This window comes from Sturnira hondurensis, unplaced genomic scaffold (genome assembly GCF_014824575.4).
Source record: "Sturnira hondurensis isolate 20B ecotype Veracruz unplaced genomic scaffold, ASM1482457v3 Scaffold0015056, whole genome shotgun sequence".
Taxonomy (NCBI): Eukaryota; Metazoa; Chordata; class Mammalia; order Chiroptera; family Phyllostomidae; genus Sturnira; species Sturnira hondurensis.
Window position 1 is genome coordinate 7,721,658 of NW_028087687.1, and position 19,994 is coordinate 7,741,651.

At 36.3% G+C, this 19,994-nt stretch overlaps 3 protein-coding genes across 3 annotated transcripts; all 3 read left to right on the forward strand.

Moving 5' to 3' along the window:
• The first annotated feature begins 889 nt into the window (after nt 1-889).
• On the forward strand, nt 890-1,831 carry LOC118999678 (olfactory receptor 5M8-like). The gene has a single exon (XM_037064378.1). It carries the CDS (start codon nt 893-895, stop codon nt 1,829-1,831), a length of 939 nt encoding a protein of 312 aa, XP_036920273.1. The 5' UTR covers nt 890-892.
• A 6,988-nt stretch (nt 1,832-8,819) lies between these two features.
• Nucleotides 8,820-9,770, forward strand: LOC118999679 (olfactory receptor 5M8). Its single transcript, XM_037064379.1, has one exon. The coding sequence runs from the start codon at nt 8,835-8,837 to the stop codon at nt 9,768-9,770; it is 936 nt and encodes a 311-aa protein (XP_036920274.1). The 5' UTR covers nt 8,820-8,834.
• A 5,479-nt stretch (nt 9,771-15,249) lies between these two features.
• LOC118999680 (olfactory receptor 1030-like) lies at nt 15,250-16,209 on the forward strand. The gene has a single exon (XM_037064380.1). It carries the CDS (start codon nt 15,262-15,264, stop codon nt 16,207-16,209), a length of 948 nt encoding a protein of 315 aa, XP_036920275.1. The 5' UTR covers nt 15,250-15,261.
• The last annotated feature ends 3,785 nt before the right edge of the window (nt 16,210-19,994 follow it).

Below are 19,994 nucleotides of genomic sequence, written 5' to 3' on the forward strand. Positions count from 1 at the left end.
GAAGCTCTGGCCCAGGGCCCACCACTTTCCAGCGGCTGGTGCGAGCACTGTGCTCTTTAATGTTTTTACAAGTATAGATGAATATACTCAACTAAGTCATTTCTAAGGTCAAATTCAGGCCTGATGGACTGAACAATTAGCTTCTCCAAGGTTTATTGAATTATTGGGAAAATGTTAGAAGAATTTCTGAAAGTTTCCTTGTACTTTATATTGATTCCTATTCATGGTAAATGATTTACAATTGTTAATTTTTTAAAAAGATTTCTCTTCTTTTTGGTGTCTTCCTCCAAATAGCAGAGTCAGTCTAAAATCAATTAAATGTATCACATAGTGCCCTCTGACAGAAAACCTAAGAGATTTTGTCTGGTAAGACCTGAAAGAATTGTTATCAGGAAAAGGACTTCTGGTACAAAGTTTTTGATTTCTAATTAAGTTTTTTATTAAGTTGTCTGGTAAATTTATTTAGATTAGTGGTAATTGTTTGTTTATTGCCATTGAGTGGCAAAATCTAGGATAAAAAATAAATGTGGGGTTAAATAAAAAGCTGAATATAGACAAAGTAAGATAGGATGTAGGTAAGAATGTAGTGACAGACACCACAAAGATATATAAACAAAGAAAAGTAAGAGATCGATTAGTAAAAAATAAAAATAAAAATAAAAATTGAAGCTTACTGTTGACTGAGACCCAGAGCTACTTTGAATGGGTTTGGTAACATTTGATTAAATCCTGTTTTAATTAAACTATTTCTAGTGTCTCCAGGGGAAAAATAGTCATAGGAAAAAATGCAGAGAAAAAGAAACAAAGTAATGTCCTAAGAAAATATGAATTTCTTTTCCATAAAAAAAGTTCTCAACTAATCCAAAGTTCTCACTTCCCATTGAAGAAAAGTATGAGAAGAAACTTCACCTCAGTGACTGAGTTCATTCTCCTTGGACTGACTGATCGCCCGGAACTGCAGATTCTCCTCTTCCTGCTGTTTCTGGCCATTTACGTGGCCACAGTGGCAGGGAATCTGGGCATGATCGTACTCATCCAGGTCAATGCCCGGCTCCACACGCCCATGTACTTTTTCCTGAGCCACTTGTCCTTTGTGGATCTGTGCTTCTCCTCCAACGTGACCCCAAAGATGCTGGCGATTTTCTTGTCAGAGAAGAAAACCATTTCCTATCCTGCTTGTCTGGTGCAGTGTTACCTTTTTATAGCCTTGGTCCACGTGGAGATCTATATCCTGGCTGTGATGGCCTTTGACCGGTACATGGCCATCTGCAACCCTTTGCTTTATGGCATCAAAATGTCCAAGAGCGTGTGCACATCCCTCATCACGGTGCCTTATGTGTATGGAGCGCTCACTGGGCTGATGGAGACCATGTGGACCTACAGCCTCGTCTTCTGTGGCTCCAACGAAATCAATCACTTCTACTGTGCTGACCCCCCTCTGATTAAGCTGGCTTGCTCTGATACCACCAACAAAGAACTGTCGATGTTTGTTGTGGCTGGTTTCAACTTCACCTATTCTCTCCTTGTCATTCTCATTTCTTATATCTACATATTTCCTGCCACGTTAAAGATCTCCTCTTCAGAAGGCAGACGCAAAGCTTTCTCTACCTGTGGCTCCCACCTGACAGCTGTCACTATATTCTATACGGCTCTTTTCTTCATGTATCTCAGACGCCCCTCAGAAGAGTCCGTGGAGCAGGGGAAAATGGTGGCTGTGTTTTATACTACGGTAATCCCCATGTTGAACCCCGTGATATACAGCCTTAGAAATAAAGATGTGAAAGAGGCTTTAATCAAAGAACTGTTCAGAAGAAAGTTGCTTCCTAAATAAACCTCAATACTGATTTCAGTTGTTTTTATTTTCCACATTCTATGATTTTTGTCTTGGGGCTTAGTCCAACAATAATTTGCCCAAATCTATATCTTTTTTCTTAAAGAGATGAAAGAAATTTCCATAGAGAAAGTTTGAGTAAGAGGAGTCTGATTACCTTTGCCAATTGATGGGCATTTTGAACTCCAGTAAGTTTGCCTGTATGCACCCAAAATTACGAACTTGTACTTTGAAGAATCAGTGTCAGTGAAAGCCACAATTTATTTCTTAAGGAGTAAAATCATTACAATTAGAAGAGTATTTTCTTTTTGAGAGCAGTTCATCATATAGTTTTAGATGATTTTTAATAGAAATTATTTACTTCAACATACAGTTTATAATAAAACTTTTCAAAAATATTCTTTCTGCCAAACTTTACTAAATAATCTTGCCTCCCTTGCTGGTGAAAACCAGCATGCCACTTTCGCTCACCCAGCCTGTAACTCAGCCTCATCTCTGTGTACTTATCCACCAGCTCAGCTCTAGTCTTTGCTTATACCAACCCCTTCTTTAGAGACTTGGTCCACAGTGAAACATCCACCTTGTTGTAGTCCATTCCCAGCCTTTTTATCTGTTTTTCTTTTTGAGAAAAAATGACTAGCTTGTTTTGAAACTTAGTATTACCTAAAGGTCTGTGTGAGGAGGCACAAGGTTAATTGATAATACATTGAATATGTGCCTAAAACTACTGTATGAACTCATAAAGTGTGAATAGTTCAATTCATATTTTCATAGCATTTTGTAAATTGCACAGTCTTATATCTTATCCCTACTGCATCCCACAGAATAGTAAGAACAGATGATACTAACTTCAGTGAGAACCAAGCGGTCCAAAATTATTTTCTGTACTTTAAATATAAAGAAATGATTGCTCAAATGTTATCCCAAATAGCCAAATTAGCACAACAACTTCGAGTCTCATATGTGTGTGTTTTATGGGTGTTGAGGCCAACAGCTCTTGCTACAGTTACCTAGAGCTTTAAGAAGAATAATGTTATGGAAGATGGGAGGCTAATGATGAGGTAAGCACGAAGCAAGGAGTTAAAACAGAGATCCGGCATGGATTTAGGATTTTTGAAAGGCTATAACCTCTATAGAAGTACAAGTCAACAACAGCAACAACAAATCAAACTAGTCTATTTAGGCTTTTCTCTTGGAAAAGTTAGACATCATCTTATTTGATAATTCAAGACCATAGATTAATTTTCATGTCAGTTTGGATTTTAGACTGATGCTAGTTTCATGAGTTATCAAATATCAAGGCAAGAAATGAATTGAAAGTCCTCCTAGATAGGAAGAAGTTTCATGGGCCTTGACCAGCAAACAAAAACATATGCTAGAGGGAGGTAATATCAACCACTCAGACTGCAAGGAACTTCCTCAGATGAAGGTCTTGTTCATAACCACTTCAAGAAAAGTGAGAAAAAAGCACAGATGGGTACTCTTAACTTCTTACTAAAATATATTTAATAATAGGAGGAAAACAAACTTCCAAGTCTAAATATATGTAAATGCTGACTATATAAAGCAATAATAATATGTAATTGAAGGTTCAAAAGATATAATTAATTTACTGGAAAACAAATTATAAAGAGGAAAGAAGTTATACTAATATATTTTTTTTAATTTTTGTACTTTTAGAAGGACAGTGAAAGCACTGCATAACTTCAGTTTATTAAGCTTAGTGTGGGTATTAAAATAGCAAATGTCACTAGTGAAAAACTAAACATAGAATGTATTTTGCAATAATACATGAGAAAGAAGATTAATAGATAATACTCTCATAGTGTTGACTATTTACCAACCAATATTCAAAGCTTTACCTTTAAAAAAAACAGATATTTACAGATATTATGTCAGTAGTCATCCAAACAACTGAGACATATGATGTTAATTGTCCCAGTTTTCTACTTGGGAAAACATGAAGCAAAGGGTCATTAAATGACCTCCATCTGATTATACAGGTAGTAAGTAGTGAAGCTACAATTCTAAAGCAATCTAACTATAAATTATCATAGGACCTTAAAATATTACTCAATAAGTTAATAAAATGCATAAAAGACCACAGCAAATTATGAACATGTTCTGAACAAAAATATACTCAAAGAACCAAATAACATATTTCAATGTGTTCAACTTGAGTGGTCATTAGGGAAACACAAATTACAACTACAAGATATCCGTCCCTAAAAACACATACCAGAATAGCAAAGATTTTTTAAAAATTAAAACCTCATAAGTTTTCAGTATTGGTGAGACAGTGGAACAACTGCACCATGGATATAATTCTGGTGCTAGTGTAAATTCATATAAGCAGTTTGTAAAACTATTTGGCAGTATCCGCTTAGGCTCAACATACGCATACACTGTAAGCCAGCAATTCTGCTCAGAATTCTAATAAGCAGAAATGCATAAATGTATTCATAGAGCAATGCACAAGAATGTCTTTGTGATACCCACATCTGGAAACACCCTAAGTATATCTCAAAAGTAAGAAGGTTGTATAAATTTTGGTATAGCCATACAACAGATAATACACAGATATAGGAGTGAAAGAGTAATTGCTATACTCATTATGTTCAATAACGCTAGTGAAAATCAGTGCTGCAGACTGAATATGTCCTTCTAAAATTCATGCTAAAACCTAATTTCCAATGCAATGGTATTTGGATGCAGGGCCTTTGGGAAGTAATTAGGTCACCAGAGCTGAGGCCTCATGAATGGGATTAGAGCCCTCATGAAGGATGCTTGAGAGACTCCCTTGCCCCTTCCTCCATCTGAGGACATAGAAAAGAGGTGGACATCCATGAGCCAGGAAAAGGACCCTTGACCATGCTGGCAACCTGATCTTGGACTTCCAGCTCCCAGAAATGTGGAAATAAATTTCTGTTGTTTATAAACCACCCTGTCTATGGTAGTTTTGCTCTCACAGCCCAAACAAACAAAAACAATTACCAATGTGATGTTTGGACCTCAGCATAGTGTACATCAAATATTGGACATAAAAATATACACTGTGTGATTTCAGTTGTGTAAAATTCAAAAACAGACATAATTAATCTACAGTGCTAAGAGTGAGGATAACAGATGACAGATAGTGGGGGGTGGTTAGGGTGTGGAGGGACTGAACAAAAAAGAAAAAGAACTCATGGACATGGACAACAGTGTGGTGATTGCTGTGGGGAGGGGAGTATAAGGGGACTAAATGGTAATGAAAAACTATACAATGAAGATTAACTTTTAAAAAATCAGAAAAAGAATCCTGGTTTGGCTATAAAAAAAAGTGAGGGTAGACTTAACTTGAAGGACAATAACAGAGAAAGGGTATGAAAAGGGTATCCAGAGTCAATCTTATGCACATTTTCTATGTGTATATTAAACTTTAGTGTGAAGTTTACTCAAAAAATGCTAAAAACAATAGTACTCTTCAAGATGCAACATTTCCATCTAACATCAAAACATTCTCTATTTATCTGCAGTACACGGCATATATTAGTTCATTAGGGCTGCCAAAACAAAATACCACAAAGTAGGTGAGTTAAACAACTGAAATTTAGTTCCTCACATTTCTTTTTTTAAAATTTTTTTATTGTTGTTCAAGCATAGTTGTGTCCATTTTCCAGCCACCGCTTTCCCCTGCCTCACCTACCCCTACCTCCCATCCTCAATCCTGCCTTCCTTTGTCTTTGTCCATGAATCCTTTGTTCCATGAATACATGCTCCTTGATGACCCTTCCTCTTCTGTCCCGAGTTATCCCCCTCCCTCCTCCTCTCTGGCCAGTTTGTTCTTTATTAAAATGTATCTGGTTATATTTTGCTTGCTTGTTTGTTTTGTTGATTAGACCTATGAACCCCAATATATGAATATTGGGCATTCCAGCTCCAAGTGCTGGAAGCAACCTAAATGCTCATCAGTAAATGAGTGGATCAAAAAACTGTGGTACATTCACACAATGGAATACTACACAGCAGAAAGAAAGAAGGAACTCCTATCCTTCGCGACAGTATAGATGGAACTGGAGAGCATTATCCTCACATTTCTTGAAGCCAAAAGGTCAAAATGTCACTAGGGTTGTTTGCATCCTGAGACTTCTCTGAGACTTGTGGCTGGCTGTCTCCCCATGTCTTTATATGGTCTTCCTTTTGTATGTGTCTGTGTCCTAATGTCCTCTTCCTAAAAGGATGCCAGTCACCTTGGATTAGAATGCACTCACATAACCTCATTTCACTTTAATTTCCTATTTGAAGATTCCATTTCCAAATCCAGTCATATTCTGAAGTGCTGGAAGTCAGAACTTCCACATGAGGTTTGGAGGGACACAATTCAGTCTATAACACAAGGTGAGATGGTAATAAAATTGTGACACTAAGTTATGACAATGACATACAGAAATTGTACCAGAAAATTGAATTCAGCTGAAATTAACATGGCAAACAGAATGCAGTCCATGGCAAATGTCAATGTTACTACTGCATGGACTCCTCAATACTGAGATTGAACACAAAGGAGAAAACACTGACTAGACTGTGGATGGTTCCCATGTTAAATCTGCATTGCGCCAGTTATGTCTCCAGGGAACTCATTGAGTGAAAGCAGTGATCTAACAAAGTAATTGCTTCACCTTCATCTATCTGTGCAATTGCTTAGGGAGAGAGACTTAACATACAAGTGATATAAATTCTGCCTGCCTTATTCATCAGAAGAGCCACTTATATTATTTGTAAAGGTGGTTCTTTCTCCACCGGTAAGTAGGTTACTTTATTCTGCATATAATGATGATCATGAATCTTTAGTTATTTGTGAAATCATATGCATTACCAGGATTAGATTTATAGTTTTAAATGACTAGATGGAAAGAAGAGTGCCAATTACCAGAAAAGTATAGATATTAACTATTTAGGGTACTGTTACTTATAAAAGTAATTGAGTAATAAAGATAGATGATAGGGAATAAAAATATATTAATCAATATTCTCTAAGACCCTTCACTTAACAGGACTGATAACTAACATTTATTTTGGGATCACCATATATTAGGCATAGTGTTCTGCAAATCATCTACTTTATTTATATAATCCTCAGTAGCCATTCCAATTTATTAAAGCCATTTTGCAGTAGAAGAAACTGGGCCCCAGAAACATTCCCTAGATTACTGGGATCAAAAGTGCTGATGCTAAATTGTGAAACTTACTCCATAGCCCATGTTTTCACCAGTACACTCTACTGTCCATAACATTATCTCTTCTGTGATGAACTTGAGAAGTGTGTTAGTATTTATATTTATGAAAGACGGGACACAATAGTGTTGGTTTGAAGATTAAATAAGTTAACATTTATAAAGCACCTAAATCAAAGTTTGGAGTATAAGACTATTAAAGTGTTTGTTGAATCAATAAATTGATTATAAAACTGAAATTCAGAATTATGAATGCTTCCAAAAAGTAGGGCAGCATCTTATAAATGGCTAACAAGAGAACTCATGAATTCTCTGAAGCTCTGAGAAGTAGCTCTGAACAGGATGTTCTTAGTGGATATAGATGACCTCCATATAAAAAACAAACATGTATGTTTCAGTTAATATTAGTAATATAAGTTTTTTTCTTTGTTTGCAAGCAACATCAGTAATTCTATCTCAAGCCCCCCCCCCCTTCAAAAAAAAAACCTGTTCTAGAAGGACATGTGGTTTTTCTAAGTCAATGTGCAGCCAGAATACCAGGCATAGAGAACAGAGAACCCTGCAGAGAGGTCTGGAGGCCTGGCAGCCCGAACTTCACAGAATCACTCTGGTCTTTAAGGTCCACTGCCATCAATCTGATACAAAAATATTTCATCCACCTTGAATTTACTGACTTATGTCAGATCACAAGGACAAGCATCTTTTCCCCGCCTGCCCCTTTCTGAACTGGGAATCTCTTCCTCTGGATTTCACAGTGAAAACCAGAAGTGGGAGATCACAAGGAGAGAATTTCCATCACTTTCAACTACCAGCAACTCTGTCCAACCTAATTTTATCGGGGTACTAATAGTTGGAGAATTTAAAGGCTGGATGTTGCCAAAATGCAATTATGTATGTATCACCCCACTCCCCCCCAAAAAGAAGAAGAAAATTCCTATGCCCCACCTGAAAGTCCAAATTCTATAGAGTGTGAAAGGGGATAAAACATCAAAGTAGTCCAATTTAATTTCTAAGGATTCTCTAGCAGGGAATCGGTCAGGTGAAAGTTATTTTTAAAAAATGTCATTTGAAGAAATACTTTGTTACCAGGTCCTTTTCTCTCTTTAAAACAATTCTCTTGCCCTGGCTGATGTGGCTCAGTGAATTGAGCGCCTGCATGGGAACCAAAGAGTCGCTGGTTCCGTTCCCAGTCGAGGCGCATGCCTGGGTTGAAGGTTAGGTCCCCATTTGGGGACATGTAAGAGGCAACCGATTGATGTTTGTCTGGCATATCAATGTTTCTCTCCCTCTCTTTCTCTCTCCTTTTCCCTCTCTCTGAAAATAAATAAATCTTAAAATAACCACACTAATGCCTGCTTAAAATAATTCTCTTTTTATTATGATAATTAGGAATAAATGAATTCTTTAGTCCTGAAGATTATATTTGGGATGGGTATGAAGTACATGATGAAAATACATGAAGTATTTTTATCAAACAAAAGACAGGAGCACAGGTAGAGAAGGAGAAAGTGGAGAAAGGGAAAAGGGACAGAAGCATTAGAAGGAGGTGGAAAGAAAGAGAGGGAAGTAAATGAGATGGAGATCAATATTGCAAAGGTCAAGAGAGCTGCTCTGATACCTTTGGCTTCTGATGCCTGAATGACACTGAGTTTGACACCAGGAGAAATGGGGTGAAAAAAATTCCTGAGAAGAAGGAAAAAAAAGATCATTAATGTAAGTAGGTTTTTTTTCATTTTGTTTTAATCTTATTATAAATGTCCAGTTTCCTTCTGTCACTGAAGGACGTGATGAGAAGAAACTTCACCTCAGTGACTGAGTTCATTCTCCTTGGACTGACTGATCGCCCGGAACTGCAGATTCTCCTCTTCCTGCTGTTTCTGGCCATTTACGTGGCCACAGTGGCAGGGAATCTGGGCATGATCGTACTCATCCAGGTCAATGCCCGGCTCCACACGCCCATGTACTTTTTCCTGAGCCACTTGTCCTTTGTGGATCTGTGCTTCTCCTCCAACGTGACCCCAAAGATGCTGGCGATTTTCTTGTCAGAGAAGAAAACCATTTCCTATCCTGCTTGTCTGGTGCAGTGTTACCTTTTTATAGCCTTGGTCCACGTGGAGATCTATATCCTGGCTGTGATGGCCTTTGACCGGTACATGGCCATCTGCAACCCTTTGCTTTATGGCATCAAAATGTCCAAGAGCGTGTGCACATCCCTCATCACGGTGCCTTATGTGTATGGAGCGCTCACTGGGCTGATGGAGACCATGTGGACCTACAGCCTCGTCTTCTGTGGCTCCAACGAAATCAATCACTTCTACTGTGCTGACCCCCCTCTGATTAAGCTGGCTTGCTCTGATACCACCAACAAAGAAACATCAATGTTTGTTGTGGCTGGATGTAACCTTTCCTTTTCTCTCCTCATCATCCTGATTTCTTACCTTTATATTTTTCCTGCTATCCTGAGGATTCGTTCCACAGAAGGCAGACACAAAGCTTTCTCTACCTGTGGCTCCCACCTGACAGCTGTTACGATATTCTATACAACACTCTTCTTCATGTATCTTAGACCCCCTTCAAAAGAATCTGTGGAGCAGGGGAAAATGGTGGCTGCATTTTATACCACAGTAATTCCCATGTTGAACCCCATGATTTATAGCCTTAGAAATAAAGATGTGAAAGAAGCATTAACCAGAGAGCTGTTAAGGAAAAATATATTTCCCTAGAAGATATCACTATTCTTTTGGCCCCAGAGCATTTCCTAGACCTTTTTTTCAAATTATAGGACAAAATTTATGGTAAAATGAGAAATTTGGTATAACAGTAAGAAACATTGCAATTGTTTATTTATATGTTATTTTTATTGAACCTATTTGAGTGACATTGGTTAACAAAATTACATAGGTTTCAGGGATACAATTCTATATCATATATATACAACCTTTTGCTTCACAGGTCCACGCTCAATCCACTGAGCTACACCAGCCAGGGCCCTTTAATCTCTTCTAATCACCACACTGTTGTCAGTGTCCATGAGTTTTTTCTTAGCTTAATCCCTTCACATTTTTCACCTAGCCACCATTTCCTTTCACCTCTGATAGTTGGCAGTCTGTTTGTTGTATCAATGAGTATGTTTCTATTTTGTTTGTTAGTTTATTTTGTTCACTAGATTCCACATATGAGTGGGGCTACATCAAACTAAAAAAGTTTTTGCACAGTAGAAGAAATCATCAACAAAATAAAAAGACAGGTCACTAAAGGGGAGAAAATATTTGTCAATATATCTGACAAGGGCTTAATATTGAAAATGTATAAGAAACTTATGCAACTCAACACCAAAAAAAATAAGCAACAAAATAAAAAATTTTTAAAAAGAAAGCAATAAAATGGCAATAACTACAAAAAATAAGCAACAAAATTAAGAAATGAGCGAAGTGCCTAAATAGACATTTCTTCAATGAGCACATACAGATGAACAATAGACATATGAAAACATGCTCAATGTCACTAACTGTCAAAGAAATGCAAATTAAAACCACAGTGAGATACCCCCTCATACATGTCAGAATAGCTATTGTCAATAAGTCAACAAACAAGTGTTGGCGAGGATGTGGAGCAAAGGAAGCCCTCACACACTGTTGGTGGGAATGCAGATGGATGCAGCCACTGTGTAAAACAGGAGTTAACTCAAAAAATTGAGAATGAGACTTTTTTATGACCTAGCAATTCCACTTTCAGGAATATATCCAAAGAAGCCTGAAACACTAATTCAGAAGAATATATGCAGCCCTGTGCTCACTGCAGTGCCATTTACAGTAGCCGACATTTGAAGCATCCTTAGAGCTCATCAGTAAATGAATGGGTGAAAAAAGCTGTGGTACATTTATACGATGGAATATTACTTGGTCATAAAAATATCTTTAAGACGGCATGGATAGACCTGGAGAGTATTATGTTAAGTGAAATAAACCAGTCAGAGAAAGACAAATACCATATGACTTCACTTATATGTGGAATCTCATGAACACTGCACTTTTAAAACTTTAAAGATTTTTTAAAAATCCGAACACAAAAAGTAAAATTTCTATTACAAAAGTTTACATTTTGTATCTTTATTAATTTGTTCACTAGTTGTTTTAATTTTGTTGCCCTTCGTGCACATGATAGAATTTATAATTATCTTTTGGGTTTAGGTGGAAGTGTGTGGTTACTTGTGAACAGTGAGGTAGATTAGAATTCATATGTGTCTCTTCTCAGTTGAGCAAAATATTGTTGGTGAGAAAGATCTTCAGTGGGTAGTTTTTTCTTTCCATGGTGACAAGTGAGATTCAGGATTTAAGATTTAAGTACAGCTTCTTGAATGAGGAGACATGGAATACAACTCACTGTCAACTCACAAAAGAAATGTAGAATTTTGTGTGATTCTTTTTCATTTCCATCCATTTCAAGATTCATACCACCTGTTAAAATAGTCACTTCAACCTCTTATTGCTGAAATGAATGAACAAAGAAAAAATAACATCATGATATGATAGGCAAAGGATTGACTTTAGATTTATTTAGACCTGATTCTAAATCTCAGTTTTATTATTTACCTTTTAGCTGGGTTAGCTTAGAATAGCTACCCGATGTGGTCTGTTTATTCACTTACAAACCATGATTACTGACACACATTTTATGGGATTATTGTGAATATCAAATATTATTTGTAAGACATCTTTTCCTCAATTACATTTTATGGCAACTATGCTCTGAATTCAATTTTGGACTCAGTTTTAGGAAACTTTTGCAAACACTGGAGGCATGATAGAAACTATAAATTAAATGCAGTTCATATATTTAGCATACATTTGTTGATTATTATCTATGCTGTTGTCACTGGTAGGAGGTATCTGTCTCTCACATTCCATGCATTTTTCTTCTGGAAACTAATCATTTACACCTAGTGTTATTTATTTAAGTACTCCATCAATATGAGAACTCTTTTAGTGGAAGAATATATTTTTCATATTTGTATTCTGAAGACTAAACAACAGTGAACTTTCTGCTAAATACATATTTTGTGTGAATTAGTTAAAGGATGAACAACATAGGAAATCAGAGAACTTGAAATGATGAAGAAAATTACTTGAATTCAGTTTCATGAGAAATTTTGTCCCCAGAGGATGGCAAATTTGGCTTTCATTATTGTATAACATATTTCACCACTACTCGCAGTAGGCAAATGGTTTACATTTCAATGAAATATAAAATACAGAATTGAGAAAGTGTAGTACTACCAATTAGTGTTTCTTCTCATGAAAATGCTCCCAATTGGGATTTTATTTTTAGTTGCTCCTTGAAACAGTTGAGGATTCTCCTGAGATAAATGCTGATGTCATCAAGTTGAATATAAATCCTATAGTACGGGCAAGAATTTGACCTTTGTGGTCACTAAGAAGACACTCATACTTTTACAAGTAGGAGAGGAAATGTGTTCACATGCTAGTTTTTAAAATCTAGCAATTTATGTACTCTATTATTTAAATTGCATACTCTTTTAGATATAGATGTGTTGAAATAGGTAGTTTCCTGGGAAATTTGCACAGACAGTGCATTTTTAGTGAGAGAAAATTTATAGGTATTTACTCAGTTCTGTCTTTCTCTTTATATTACCAGTGTTTTTGAATCATTCTGGTAGAATTTGGTACTATAGATCTCCAGCAGATGTTTCACTAGTATTAGTTGCAAATAATATTCTTTTTGTGTTTTCCAATTACTTAATGTCTGGGTGTCTACTGTCATCACCTTCCACAAGAAAAAACAATTTTAAAGTGTAGGTCCATGTAGTTTGTTAATGCTTTAAAATGTTTTTGACTTCTCAGAAGTAAAGTACATGTTTAAATAGGCCTTTTCTTGTAAGCATTAAAGATATGAAGAAATTAGCTTCAGTATATGTAGCTACGAGGTTTAGATGAAAAGATCTCTAAGCCCTTTATCAATCTCTTATAAGATTCTGAATTATTTTCCAGTATCCTGTTTCTGTCTAGGATCTGTTTTTTTTTTTTCCACAGCCCATGTTTGTATTCCAAGGGAATTTTGTTTTCAGAATATCTTTTTTTAATCCAGATACTTGAAATATGAATCAGTCTGATCATGCTCAGAGAAATGAATGGGGTCGGAGAGACCTTAACACAACTAGTTAGTGAGAAGGATTGTCTGTTTTGGCAGGTTCTGCATGCAGTCACTGGACTCATCATCAGACTTGCTAACTGCATCTGAGTGTGTGCTGTGTTTCATGATGCTTAGCAGCAGTGTGACAGGTCTCCCCCGGACGGTAGTTTTATATTAATTTTCTCTGTCATAGCCCCACAGTTCTAGAATTGAAATATGGTTAACAATAATGGTTTCCACTAAAATATGATGTGTATCTATAGCCAGTGAGATCTGAGCAAAATTGCGGAACACTTAGATATGAAGTCAGTACTATAAAAAAGATCTTGAACTGGAAAAGTTGCTCATGGACAGAGAGCTTAAAAAAAAAGCTCTTGGCTTCCCTCTGGCCAATTGAATCACAATACCTACACACTATCCTAGATTCTCATTACAAACTACCTCCTGTTTTAAGTTTGGGCACTGATACCTTGGTTGCCTGTCCTTTACTCTTCCATCTGGTTCCTTTTTAAGAATGTCTGGTGTGTCCTTACCACCTATACTTCCAAAAAAAGGGGCCAATTCTAGTTTAAGATCCTATTTCATTCATATTTGTTTTCCCCAGTAGCTTACAGTGTAATCATTGGTTTAGGATAAGAAGTAATAATATTAGATAAATTGAATTTTAACATTTTAAGCAACAGTTATAATATTTTCCTAAGCAGTCCACTCCGCTGACAGGAAGTGATGAACTCTGCCAGAAAGTAGCACAATAAAGAGGAAAAACACTAAACTAGGAACTATATCTGATTCCTCTGCTGGTTGTTCCATTTCTGATCTATGAGCTAAGGTCACAGTGTTAAATTTTCTGAACTTGAGTAGTCAATCTTGTAGAACTTACTGCCTCTATCTTGTCTACCATCTTACTTCCAGTATCCTGTATTACCATGACTATAACTTGAAGTATGGCCAATAATTACTTGTTCTAAGCATTTAAACATAAATAACCAAATGGCTTACAAGATTTTATAAAGTGACTTAAAGAATTTTATAAACTATGAAATTTAATGTTAATAAGGTAGGTACAATTATTGAAAGACCTAATACTATTTAATAGCTAAAAAAATAGGATTTGAAATCAAAGATTCAAGAAACCATCTGTATTTCCACACTGTAAAATGGTATTATGTGGTATCAAATCAAATAATACATGGAAAGTGCTTTCATATGGTACATGGAATAAAAGAACCCACCAACTGTTATTATTGTTGTTGCCTGGTTATACCTTCAAACACAAATGAACCAGATCTATTCGTCCCCCTTGCAGTCTTAGGAAAGGTGAAAAATGAAGTTCTACTCATATTGACATTCTGAGTCTGTTCATTGGGTATGAAAAGTTTACCCAGCTTCTGACAAGTTCTCTGATAATGACAGTTGCTAATGTCAAAATTGTCCCAAAGAAAATTACAGTTAGATACAAACTTCAATTTATGCTTCAATTTAAACTTCAATTTTATGATATGAAACTATGTAAATTTGTACTGGTTGAGATATATAATACATTAGTAAATCATCAGTCTAGGAAATATGAGATGAAGTTCTGATATCCATCATCTTATCTGCTCACAACTCAGTTTCTTAGTGTTTCTCAAAATGAACTTTACCTGTTTTATCTTCAAAGTTCTTTATAACCTTTTATGTGTATATAAGAAAGAATGCAGACAAAATTTCTAAAGCATTTCTAAATTTACATTACAACATTTTCTTTGATAGATAAGTTATTTATATTTTTAAATTTCCCAAAGTATTGAGATACTTAAATTTGTAATTTTATCTTTAGCCTGGAACTTAACTGTACAGTGGGATTACAAATGTAACCTGAATAGAAATCGTTTGTTGAAACATTTTCCTTGGTTATGGTATATATGTTCATATCTAACATGAAAATGCTACTGAGATCACATAACTAAGGTCTTTTGGATCTTTTTACAATATGTAACCTCATATAATATTCAGTGATTAAAAAAGCCTTTTTTTATCTCTCTTTAGATAATTCGACCAATGCATCTCATATGAGGCAAAGAAATGTCTAGAAGAAACTACACTGGAGTAACAGAATTTATTCTCCTGGGTCTAACTAGTTGCCCAGAGTTGCAAGTTGCTTTCTTTGTGCTGTTCCTTGTGGTCTACGTTGTCACTGTGATAGGGAATGTGGGTGTGATTGTTTTAATCAAAACTGATTCTCGACTTCACACTCCCATGTACTTCTCTCTCTCAAGTTTGTCTGTTCTAGATCTGTGTTTCTCCACAAAAGTCACTCCGAAAATGCTAGAAAATTTCTTATTGGAGAAGAAGACCATCTCATATGCGGGTTGTTTGGTGCAATGCTGTATTGTGCAATGCTGCATTGTCATTGTGGTCCTCACAGAGCACTGCATGCTGGCTGTCATGGCCTATGACCACTACATGGCCACCTGCCATCCCCTGCTGTACAGTAGCAAAATGTCCAAGCATGTCTGTGTTTGCCTGGTCATTGTCTCTTATGTTTATAGTTTCCTCAGTGTGATGGAGACTGTGAGGACCTACAACCTCTCTTTCTGTGGGGCTAATGAAATTAATCATTTCTACTGTGCTGATCCTCCTCTTATCAAAATGGCATGTTCTGACACCTACAGCAAAGAGTTATCAGTGTACATAGTCGCTGGCTACAGCAATGACCAGTCCCTCCTGATCATTCTCACATCCTACATGATGACCTTTGTCACCATGCTTAGAAGCCGTTCTGCAGAAGGAAGAAAGAAAGCGTTTTCCACATGTAGCTCCCACCTGACAGTGGTCACAATTTTCTATGGAGCTCTATTCTACATGCATTTGAGACATCCCACCGAGGAGTCCATGGAACAGGGCAAAATGGTGGCTGTGTGTTACACCATGGTGATCCCCAGGGTGAATCCCATGATCCTTTGCCTCAGGAACAAGGATGTGAAAGAGGCATTGAGGAAAGCAATAGGGAAACAAAAACTCGAGAAATAAAAGTGCTCAACTGCCATTAAAATATTTCTAGACACAGCAAGACATAATATTATTGGGTCAAACATCTCTTTTGAAGCTAGTTTTGCACAGTTCTAACTTTGTGTCAGATAGCAGACAAGGTCAAAATTCCTGAAAGCGGTGGCTGAAAATGGGAAGAATAGGAGGTAACATTCAGGCAATTCACTCACTTTCCTGTATCGGCTAGTGTCATTTCTTACACAAAAAGTAGTGGCTTAAACAAGTCTAAATATTTACTTTGTTTTGTTTTGTGGTCAGATAAAAGAAGTCTGGAGCTTATCAGTCTCCAATTTGTGTGTCAGCTTTATTGAGTTTGGTCTCTGAATCCTTTCCAGCTTGTTTTATTCTAAGCATGGCTTACATTTTTAAGGTCACCTTAAGATGTAAAGTGGCTGCTCAGAAGCCAGCCCACACATGCAAATGATCTTCAATGTTCTAGAATAAATGTACTATACAACACATTTTCTTAGGTCTCTTCGGCCGAACTTAACCATAGCCTCAAACCTCCCTGTAAGAGAGTTTAGAAAATGTTTATTCTGGGGCACTGGATCAGGCTAAAAGATAAGGGTTCTGCCATGACCTCACCAGCGAACAGCCATCTGCACTCCATTTTAAAAAAAAATCTCATTTTTACTACTTACTCATCTAAGTAATAGTTCGTAACCCACTTCCAATGATTCCCAAGACTCAAAATAAATAATGTCTTATTTCACAAGTTTTGTGAGGATCTTAGGTACTTGACAAGGTCTCCACAAATGTTCTCAATGCCCTTGAGTGAAATCTCTGTTACCATATTTTGCCACAAAAACATTTTTATTCTAGAGTCTCAATATTACACATAAGTAGGCTTTTACTTGCAGCATCATAAAAATGCCTTCAAATGTTTTTCAAATGCATTTGGCTATTTTAGAAATCAAGATGCCAGACAAGATTGTGTTTCCTTAATGCAGGTTGTTGGCACACAAGATCTAATTTCTAAACTTCCTAATTTTTTTATGTGCTCAGGGACATTTTTAGAAATCACAAGCAAGCCTCTGTGAACAGTTATTTAACTGAAGTTATTTTTATAAATCATACTGTTCGGTTTAATTGTGTTTAGATGTCCACATGGGCAGCATGGCTGACTCACATGCAAATATGAGACTTAGTCCCCTTCCTACCTGCCACCCCTTTCTTCCCAACATCCCAGCACATGTGATTCTAATATGCCTTCAGCCAAATTACAATATACTTTAATGCTCTGAGATTGCCCAAGCATGATCAAAATTGCTAATACTTGATCAATGAAGAACAAGGGTGTGCTATACTATAATTTTCTTACTTAGCTTCTCTGTTGGTTGGCATTAATGTCTTAGCAACAAAGGAAAGGATGCGATTATTATTCGTATCAGAGGAGAGGACTTGTGGCCTTCATGGACAATTGTCATGACAGGATTTTCATACAGTGTGAAACTATCTAATGTCAATAAATTCAAACTCAAGAGTCAAAAAGAGCTAGAATCAAATGACTTGCTGGTCTGAGAAGCCCATTTTCTGGACCTCCAAATATAGAATACAGAAACATAGGTCCTTGGGCTCACAAGCTGAATGACTGTGAGGTGAGAGAAATAACAATGTCTCCTGTCACATGTATGTTTTACAAGATGAACAAATGTGGTCTGGAGCAAGATAAGAATTCAGGCTATCAGACTCCCATACATACCTCCTTTTGGGTAGTCACACCCCACCCAGGGAAGCTGGCAATCCCTTTACCCACCAATCAATATGTGTGTCACCCCCTCCCAATAACTCTGTAAGTCCTCAGGACAAAGGACCTGATACTTTTTGCCACCCCTGCTTTTAACTATGCCCTTTACCTATGCCTTTTACTCCTGCCTCAGCAGGGCCTAGTCTCCTCCATGAAAAAATATCTCTAACAAACTTTGCTTGCATACTAGACTTGCTAATCTGTAATTCTTTCCTGTGTGGACAAGAACAATAGAGTTTTTCCTGAAACAATACTTAATATCCTATGATATCCATTTAAGATCTTATTTATGCTGTACCTTAAAATGACTATCAGAAGGTGATAACAGTCTTGTTGGTGTTTTGGAATTTAGGGTGTATTTTCATAAGTTATTTTTTAGGAAATTTGGGGGAAAGTAGAGATATATTTACTCTTTCTTTTTTTTTCTTAAGTCTATAAAGGCTCTAATGTACTATACATTAACATTAATCATATATTGAAAATGAGACTCCTTTTGGGTCAGAAATGGAGATTTTTTTAGTCTGTCCTGTTAATAGTTGCTGTTTAATAGAATGAGGTAGTTAACAGTGTAATGCTAGGATCATGTTCTGCAATCAGGAATGTATTCCTTGATTTATTGAAAGTGTGACCTTTAGTAAGGCACCGGACTTCTCTAAGACTAGGATATTTGCCTGTAAAAATGAGAATAGTATAAATATCTTAGGAGATATTTGTGAGAATTAAGTTTAATTGTCTGGCATATATTAACTTTAATAAATGCATTATTGTTGCTATGATTAAGTTTCTAGTTTTCTTTGTTTATAAGCTAAGTTAAAGCAAACATATTTTTTCCTGCTTTGATAAATTAAAAATTTAACTATAAGGAATAATACTTGTTTCTTCTTTCTCTGGAAAAGCCCAGTGACACAGACTGAAGTACAGAAAAAAGATACCCTTAAGCAAACTGAGTCACACTACCACCAATTTTATTGTGATGCAAACCCTAAGCAAATTCTGTTAATTGATCCCAGGACAAATCTAAACAACTTCAATTTGACCGGGCAGGTGGGAATAAAATTGTGCACATCAGTCAATTGGGACTACTGTGATAGAACAAACAGCAGAAAAATTTTAAAAGATTAATAAATTAATTATTTTTAAAATGACTCCTAATGGTGCCCTTCTCCCCTACACTGTCCTCCCTCACTTCCAAAAGAAGAAAGTCTACAATCACCTCTTCCTCTAGAGATGTACTCCCCCCAGGGTCATTTCTAGAGGAAGCTGCTTAATTAATTCCTTGTTCCTAAGGCAAAGATTTAAGGGAAATGCCTCTTATGGTCCTCCAGTTCTCTTCTGCCTGGTGTGTACAAGCTCTTTTCCATTCCCTTTTCACTCTGCATCTTTACCCATTCTCAGGTTGGTATACAAATGCATTTGTCCAGAACTGTCAGATGAAGGTTGCATCTTGGATTTTATATTACTTTTTATTAATTAACATCAATTATCCCTTAAATGTTATCTGTGTGTAGGAGTGTTATTTAAATATGTGAAAGTGAAGTGATTGCAGGAGAGAGAAGTTTTTTATAGAGATTCCATAATTTGAACCATTTAATAATAATTGTTTCTTGTATATTTATTAGGTGTCAGTGTGTAATGTTTCTTTTCATGCTCATAAACACATAAGAAAATGATTACTATTATTGCTGTTATTTCATATTAAGGCACAGAGAATCTAAAAACAACCAAACAAAGAAATAAAACTTGCCCAAGTTCATAAAATGTCATGGACTGAGAATTTAACCAAGACAATGGAAACTGAACTCTTTAATTGGACTATTTAATATTTTTTCATTCCTAGTCTTGGGGAGAAAAATCTACCTTTATTGGTAACTTAATTTGAAATACACAGTTTTATACTGTGAGGAAGTTGAATATATGTTAATGCTTTTAGATGGTAAAGACAAGGGATTCTAAGATTCCCCAAATTCTGCAGACCACACAGCACCTAAGATCAGACCTAACCCTTCACTTCCCCTACCAG